General features: G+C 38.1%; 1 protein-coding gene across 5 annotated transcripts in view; it reads right to left on the bottom strand.

The window, feature by feature from the left end:
- Positions 1 to 4,874: 4,874 nt before the first annotated feature.
- The window catches only part of IQCB1 (IQ motif containing B1), a 35,425-nt gene continuing 31,456 nt past the window's right edge, over positions 4,875 to 8,843 (bottom strand). For all 5 annotated transcript variants that reach the window (XM_015251726.3, XM_015251728.3, XM_006218896.4 and 2 more), the window contains 3 exons: positions 8,641 to 8,772; positions 7,002 to 7,158; positions 4,875 to 6,157 (listed from right to left, as the gene is read on the bottom strand). In XM_015251726.3, the coding sequence (XP_015107212.2) occupies positions 5,928 to 6,157; positions 7,002 to 7,158; positions 8,641 to 8,772 (519 nt within the window). In that variant the 3' untranslated portion in view covers positions 4,875 to 5,927. The remainder of the gene's footprint in view (positions 6,158 to 7,001; positions 7,159 to 8,640; positions 8,773 to 8,843) is intronic.

Raw genomic sequence — 8,843 nt, 5'->3', positions numbered from 1 at the left:
CTCCTCAGGATACAAATATATTTAAAGACTTAATATACTAGCACAGGGACCACTAGAACCCAAGTTACATATCAAACTGACATCTCTGATATGCTTCATAGGTACTTTCAAGGACTGTATCACTGAAGCCTACCTTCATCAGTATTCCTAGCCAAGAACATCACCAGATTAACAAAGTCACCCCACCACTGCTGATATAACAGGGGATAGGGTAGGAGGGGGCAGTCAAAAGAAAGTGATATTCCAACGGAAGCATGGGAAAGAAGAGTCTTACCATGGGGATAAATAGGGAAAGAGTTTTGTGGGCTTAGAGATGGAGAAATACAGAGGCTCTGAGGCTCAAGTGTGCCTGCTGTGAATTCATATTAATATATTAGAGCTGAAGTTTAATAAAATTAACTTTCACTGCTTCATCAAAAGCATTCTTAAGTGAAAGTCATCTTTTGTTTTCAGTACTGCAAATGCGTGGCTATGAAGAATACAGTGGTTCCTGCAATATTTGGGTCCCCCTGCCTTGATTTGTGCCAGCAGTTTTACCACCATTGCTTTTGTACTATCAGTGCAAATATCAACACAGTATAAAAGGCAAATGACATCTTAGAATTATTACAAAAATAGTTTTGACCCTTGGGTAACTGAAAGGGTCTCAGGACCACCCCCTGCAGGGTTGCATGACTACACATTGTAAATTATTGTTTTATATTACAGATTCCTTAAGGGAAAAGATTGAATTTAATTTTCTCTTAAAAAATTATGTTTCTTTATGTTACCTAATTTGAAACTCATTTACCCAATTACAACATGCAAATTTATAATGCTCCAAACATTTTTTAGTCTTACAGACATTATGTCAGTCGCATAGGTATGTGTCAATTAACTCTTGCTCACAGAACACAAGATCTTCAGTTCCTCCTCTATCTGGCTGACAAAGAAACTGTAGAACCTCTTTTAAAAAACAATTGAAGAATTAAGGAGAATGTTTAAAATTTTATTAAGAAATAGAAAACATAATTTTTTGGAAGTATAACTTTTAAGCCCTTTAATTCATAAGAGTGCATTAGAGTGGCTATGCAATTGTAGTCCTGTTGCCATGAACACCCTTGATATTTTGGCAAAGAAGAAATAGGCTTTGGGAACGTCATGCTTCCCTCATTTCTCTGAGACACTTATAAACTCGAGTAAATACATTCAGAAGTCAGAAATAGACTTTTTAAAACAAATTGGCCTAATATTTCCATATGGCTGCTTTTATTTTAAATGTAAATGGGATCTATGAGAATGATTTCTATAAATGCTTTTGTTTTCCTGATATTTTAAATGTGTAAGTTTTCTGGCATGCTTTGAGACTTTACATATCACCCTTACAAATATGAATTATTTTGCAAGAGTCCTAAATAAATGATTGAGTCTATGGAGGCAGAAGGGTATAGCTCAAGTGGTAGAGCACATGCTTAGCATACATGAGGTCCTGGGTTCAATCCCCAGTACCTCCTCTAAAAATAAATAAATAAACTTAATTACTTTCTCTCACTAAAAATAAAACAAAGAGTCTATGGGAAAACCACAGCCATGAATCCATGGTATATACACTGAATCCTCCAAATGGTAGGGTTTCCATTCAGATGGAAATCAGACGCCTGTCATCACTCAGATTCCTCATTGGGATATTTATTTCTTCATACAGCTCTGAGTTACTGTCTAATGTCCTTACATTTCACCCTCCAGCACTCCCCTTGAGCATTTCTTGCAGGGCAGGTCTAGTGATAACCAACTCCCTCAGCTTTTGTTTATCTGTGAATGTCTTAATTTCTCTCATACTCTTGAAAGATAGTTTTGTCAGATATAGGATTCTCGGTTGACAGGATTTTTTCTTTTAGCATTTTGAATATACTGGCCTTCTGGCCTCCAAAGTTTCTGATAACAAACCTGCTGGTATCTTATTGAGGATCCTGTGTATGTGACAAGTTACCTCTCTTTTGTGGCTTTTGAGATTATCTTTGGCTTTCAAAAGTTTGATTATAATGTGTCTCAGTATGGGTCTCTCTCAGTTTATTTTACTTGGAGTTGAGGTTCTTGGGTGTTTATATTCATGTTTTTCACTAAAAAACTATCTGAAGCTGTCAACAGTTATTGTTGGAGAGTGATGGGTAGAGTCTACTTTATAATTAACAATGAATTAATAAAAGTAGAGTGTTCTTTCCAAAATTTTTATATAAGAACTTGGAATCTCTGTCTACAACACTGGTGGATGTTTAACTATGACATATGAGGACAAATTAAGGCTTAGGAAGTCAGTGGACCAAATTGAAAATACAGCTACTTTAGAGGATATAAAAAGAATACTGGGTTGTATAACCAGATTTTAACATTCCAAGTCTGACAAGACATCTTTTTTTGCCATATTGTGAATTAACACTAAAGTATCACGTAATTTTTCAGCCATTGAATTTCTAACTCTGACTAGCTTTTCCTGATCAAACTCTTGGTGGTTCCTTTCCCCCAGTTTAACTTATTCTTCCACCATCAATCTCCTACTCACATTCTTAGGCCCAGCCCCTAATTTTCCAAACACTTTACCTATAGGCAGTTAATCATGGCCCCTCTCTGCTCTCTCTGATTATACAGTTACCAAGCTATGTCATTTTCACTCGCTCATATGTCTCTCCATCTCCAGACAAAGAGCTTCTTGAGAGACTTTTGTTACTTTCTTTGAATCCCCAACAGCTGGCACAGTCACTGGGACATGACAAGTGCTCCAAAACATTTGAGGAAGTATACTGAAATTAAAAAAAAACTCGAGAGTCTATACAGAACAGCCAGTAAAAATTAAAACAGTATTCATGAGAAAAGAAAAAGAAGACCAAACAAGCACTGCTTGGCCTGAAGAAGAGACATTAATGAGGCATTTGTTATTCTTTAGTTTATAGTGAATTATAAATAAAAAGATGCTAACCCTGAATGAGTTTTTACCTATGTAAAGTTCACTTAACTGTACACAATTAGTGCACTTTATGTATGCTATCCTTTAAAAGATGAGAGAGAGAAAAGAGAGAAAGAAGGAAAGAAGGAAAGGAAGGAAGGAAGGAAGGAAGGAAGGAAGGAAGGAAGGAAGGAAGGAAGGAAGAAAGGAAGAAAGGAAAGAAAGAAAGAAAGAAAGAAAGAAAGAAAGAAAGAAAGAAAGAAAGAAAGAAAGAAAGAAAGAAAGAAAGAAGAAAGAAAGAAAGAAAGAAAGAAAGAAAGAAAGAAAGAAAGAAAGAAAGAAAGAAAGAAAAAGAAAGAAAGAAAGAAAGAAAGAAAGAAAGAAAGAAAGAAAGAAAGAAAGAAAGAAAGAAAGAAAGAAAGAAAGAAAGAAAACCTAGCCAACTAAGGTGAATCAGAATACTCAGAAATTGAGACATAATGATAAAAGACTAGTCGTAAGCATTGAATCTATTGTAATTTAGAGACTGAACAATGTGGAGGTTAAAGTAATAGAACAGAACATAAATGTCTTTAGAATTTAAAGGTAAATAAAACTAAAGGGAAAAGAAACCATTTAAGAGTGATAATCTTCTATAGCAGAGAGTCAATAGATACTGTCTAAAGCTGAGACATGCCATTAAACAAAGATTCCAGCAGGAGAGAAATTGCTGTCCAGTTGTTTCCTCATCTACCCAAAGGATTAAACCAGAGAATGCCTTTTAATGCCACTGAGTTAAGTTAGATATTAAGAACTACCTTCCTAAAATAAAAATTGAGGACTATCCTTCCTGTAAAATTAAGACAGGCAATAATCTCCACATTAGATATTTTAAAGTTTAGATGACTGTTGTCTGTCTGCAGTTTTAAAATGAGACCAGAGAAACTCTAAGGTCATTATAAGCTATTATAGGTTCTTGGTTTATGTCAGAAAAGGTAAAAGGAGTAACAGAAGCCCAGACCTTCTCAGCTCCTCTGCAGCCCACCATCTAGCCGTTTACCCCACTCTGAGAGCAAATCAAATGGAAGAGAGATGAACCATTCAGCCAGGATAGCCCCAGTGTTCAAGCAAGTGGGCACAGGTGAGGGCAAGACAAATGAGCCCAAACCCATCTCCAGACCCTCAGGGTTAAGATCCAGAGAGGAAGAGTTACAGAGAGACTTTGGGAAAGGGGGTAGTAGCCTTTATAGACACTAGCCCTACTGGTTGAGGAAGAAGATACAAGGATCTGAACATAAATTTCTGGGCCTAATTCCTATTTTTTTTGTCCAGCAGCAATGAGGACATTGAACATGATAAAGCAAGACAAAGAAAATGATGACACATTCATCTTACACACACACATGTAACCTCAAGCATAGATGCCCTAATTATCCCACACCCTTCACCTTCACACTCAAGAGCCTCCCCTCACTTACCTACCACCTGCCATTCATTCACTTCCTCCCTGTTTCTGGTTCTGTTACTCCAGCGTTTCTGCTCAGACATGAACTCCTCCATCTGTCTCTTGACATCAACAGGCAGTCTGTAGCTTTGCTGTCAACATGGAAACTTTGAGACATTGGGCAGTAGAAGGGTGGGGCAAGCTTTGATTGACTAGTGACTGTCAAAGCTTGAGGCAGAAAATCCAACTGGTAAAAGAATTAGGAGGCAGAGAAGGCACAAGACAGGAAAAGAAAGGGAAACTTTCTGGACATATTGTTTTGGCTGGACAATGTGTCAGAAAGAGAGGAGAAACCTGAGCTTGTTGGTGTCACTGCCTTTCCCCTTAAGATGCTGAGCCCTAGGCTGTCTCTGAGCACTTCATTGTGTCTTTCCATTCAAACATTAATGTGATTGGAGTGCCTGGAACAAAGTCACAATGTCCCAGTGTCCCAGTTTCCCCATGGAGGATATACAAAATGATGAGTTATCATAGGCTTCAAGTTCTTTATTTTTTAGCTGCCGTTACTTTATGCTTATAGGGGTCTGGAAAGCTTGAAGTTTTTCTGTGTTTCTGCTCCACCTCCACTTTTAGCCATCCCTGTATGCCTTTGCCACAGTGTGTGTGTGGGGGGGTCTCCATTCACCTTCCCCAACCCCAGTGGTAAACTGCTATTGCTTATTACTTGGTGCTAGGCTAGTTGCTGGGACTTGGGTGGTCTGTTTTCCTGATAGAGCCTAAATTTTAGACCAGGTTTCTTCTTCCTGGGGTTGGAAGTAGGGCTTTTTCAAGGTTCCTACCCTTCTACCGTATGGCACCCAAACTGCCTCATATTTGTGGTTGGTCTTTAGCAGGAACATTGCCTTTCATTAGCAGCATTAGCAGACATCTGCTCTGTATTGGTGTAGGATTTCTGGGCCCAAGATCATTTCCTACTCCCTTCCCACGAGAAAAGGTTCTTATTTCTATCCTTCCCTCAGCAACACCAAAAAAATCTCTACTTCTGTCTGGGACTAGAGTGTTTCCTATCCCCTTGCCCCCTGCCCCTGCCACACACTCACAGAAACAGACAGGTTTTGTTTCTATTCCTTCCTTACATGCAATGGAAGGTGTAAGCCTTGGAGGTAAGAGGGCTTGTTGTCCCTGCTCTAGTGGCTTAAAGCTTTTAAGAAAAGGTTTGGGAAAGTGGGGGAGGCTTTCATAACAATAATTGAAAATATTTATTTAGAAAACACTGTTAGTTGGAAAATAGCAGAAACAAAAAAAAGAAATCACATTTCATATAAGCAACAGAATACTATGCTGAGTTTAGTTTCACAATAAAAGCCACACCAATTTGTATGTGTGCCCAAGAATGGGAGTGTGGACAAAGAAAAAGAGAACTGAGATAGAGGTAGAAGATAACTCTTTTGCTTGCTCCCTCCAGTCTTGTTTGGAGAGGAACTTCTGGAAAACCATAAGTTAGGATAGTGCTAGTCCACTAGTATGTCAGAGGCAGAACCAATCTAATCTCTTGAAATACAGATGTGTATCATTCCACCTCCCTTAAGGGGGTTTGGTTCCACCAATGAATAAAGTTCCTAATTCTACACTAAGTTCATCCTTTGGGACATCCATCTCATCTCCTGCTTCTTCCCCAAGCTTCTTCCACCAGGGTGCTTGTATATGCTTCAGGGTGGTGAGGTGGGCCTGCTTGGCTTTGGCTGCCACAGGCCTGGATCTGCTTAGGAAGAGCTCAGGTTCTTTCCCTTCTGCCTCCTTCAGACTTGGTGCTTCTGCAGTAAACGGAAAATAAACAGATGAGTAGAAGAGTTCTGTAGCAAACAAACAGGGATTTGCAAACTACAGAGTTGGAACTTTGCAATAGCAAGCAGGAACAAGGTTCCAATTCTAAATCTATTATATTGCTAGCTGTAGATGGCATGTGACTATTCACAGGTTGTAGGCCCCCCCTTCTGTGTTTAAAAGGAAAGAATAAAAAAAGGGTTTTTTTTTTAGGTTTTGTTTTTTTTTTTAAGAACAAGAATTTTAAAAATAATAGCAGAACCATCTCTTATAGATGACAGGCTCAGTTACAGCCACCTATCCATTCAAAAATACAAAATTTGCAAGTAATGGCACTAAACAGAGAATCCTGCCCATTTTGCTCCACAAATACTAAAAGTGTTTCAGAGGCTGACAGAAACACTGGCTTCATGGATGAGATCTCTCATTGAATGTACTAGTGGTTGTGAGAAGCAGATGAATTAATTTTTGTGAAAATACTTCATTAAAAATATAAAATGGCAGTGTAACGACTGTCATCATCTACTTCTAAAATGTGATCAAAAGCTTTTCAGACTATATAGTAGAATCTGGTTAGTAGGGCTCAGCATCTTTAAAATCAGTAACTTTGAGTTTGATACATATGAAAGACAGCAAGGCTGAGGGAAGAAGTCAAGAAGGTTCTGCAGCATTTAAAAGCACTGTGTACTGATATGATCTAGAAGTAGAAATTTCCGAGGATAAGAGATGGCTAATAGACCACGAAATGGTGTTTTCCTTCTGAAGATTTTGGATGTCACAAAATCTTGAATAGGCTGTTCTTTCACGAAAAAAAAAAATGGAATGAGCACATACTCATCAACTGTTCAATGTTGGTGCTGATCTGAGCCATCAGTGCCTCCCTGTGCTGTTGGGCTCTCTCTTGCAGAGCCCGACCCATGAAGTAGTGTTGCAGTTGTTTTTGTGCCTGGGAATGGAGCTCCCTGCTGGTCACATCTGACATCTCAGAGCTCTGGGAACAGAGGACAGAAAAAATTGTCACATGAAGGACACATATGTCAAAGTACGTTTCACCCCACCACTTAGTAGAGGTTCCAGAATGTTTAGCTGTCTCTCATCAATGGAATATTATGGTTGATGTCAATCTTGTACTCTTGAACAAGCATTATTATAGCCTCTTAAAAGCAGCTTTAAATGAAAATGCAGGTGGGCAACTTTCTTTCTGATATGCTCTCATGCCTCATTTCCTCACACCATATGGTATTCTGGGAGAAGGGATAAGAATGAGAAGTCACAGAGAAAATTACAAATGGCATGGTAAAGACACTAGCTTGGAAAAGGAGTAACAAGATCAACCCTTTTGTTCTGGACCCCACCTGATAGACTATCTCACTTCTTATCCTATCCCCACTTATCCAAGCCATAATTTCACAGAACAAGAGATAGAATCATTCAATGGACCATATTCTTTTGGTAGTCAGCTACTTTAAAGGGAACTTAACTAATTAGTTTGGACAAGGAAGAAATAAAGCTGAAGTAAAGCTTTGAAGCTGATAAAGCTTCTGACACCACAGGTTTCTCAAATATTCCAGTTCCTGGATCTTTGATGCCATCCTGTTTCAGCTAACACCTTACTTTTCAGCCACAGAATTTTAAACAGCTGTACTAGAGTATGGCTAAAGCAGCTCTTCTTTTAAACAGGAGTATGCATCAGAATCACACACAATACATCAGAAAAACCAGAGATCAAAGACCTAAGCCTAAGAGCTAAAACTACAAAACTCTTAATAGAAAAGATACAGGAAGAGTTTAACGACAGATTTGGCAATGATTTCTAGAATATGACACTGAAGGAACTGGCAACAAAAGAAAAATTAGACAAATTGGACTTACCAAAATTAAAAACTTTTGTGCATCTAAGGATACTATCAATAGAGTAAAAAGGTAGTATACAGAATGGGAGAAAATATTTGCAAATCATGTATCTGATACGGGACTAATATCAAGAACATACAGATAACTTCTAAAACTCAACAACACAAAAGCAAATAACCTGATTAAAAAATGGGCAAAGGACTTGAAACATTCTGCCAAAAAAAAAATATATATATATATATATACACACACAAATAGTGAATAAACACATGAAAAGAGGCTCAAAGTCACTAATTATTAGAGAATGCAAATCCAAATCACAATAGCACTTCACATTCATTACAATGTGAAAATAATAAATGTTGGTAAGGATGTGTAGACAGTCTTGCTCATGCAGTGTGGAAAATGACTGACTTGAAGGGAAGTCGCCTTTACTATGCTTCTATGGTCCATGTAATATTATAAGACGCCGCCAAAGCCATTAACTCTATGGTAAAGCAAGTGCACTACCTTATATCAACAATAAAGGTACATAATACAGCTGAGACACTTCTTTGTTGGTGAATATCATGCACCACAATAATGTAACACCTATACCATGGCACAGAAGCCTACATACTGGATGTCTTCTGACATAGTCATCCACTTGCTGCTTCAGTTCAACTCTGCGTGCATCAGTGAGTTCTCTGAATCCTTGCCAAGGAGCAAATAGTTTCTTTTTCTTATGGCACTTTGCTAGGAACTTAAGAGTCTGAAGAAAGAAAAAAGATCTGTGATTTTCTTCCCTAATAGAAAGAACTATTTTCTTCCTACAATAACATA

This window comes from Vicugna pacos, chromosome 1, assembly GCF_048564905.1.
Source record: "Vicugna pacos chromosome 1, VicPac4, whole genome shotgun sequence".
NCBI classification, from domain to species: Eukaryota; Metazoa; Chordata; class Mammalia; order Artiodactyla; family Camelidae; genus Vicugna; species Vicugna pacos.
Note: the sequence above shows the minus strand (reverse complement) of the source record. Positions and strands in the feature narration are given on the sequence as shown.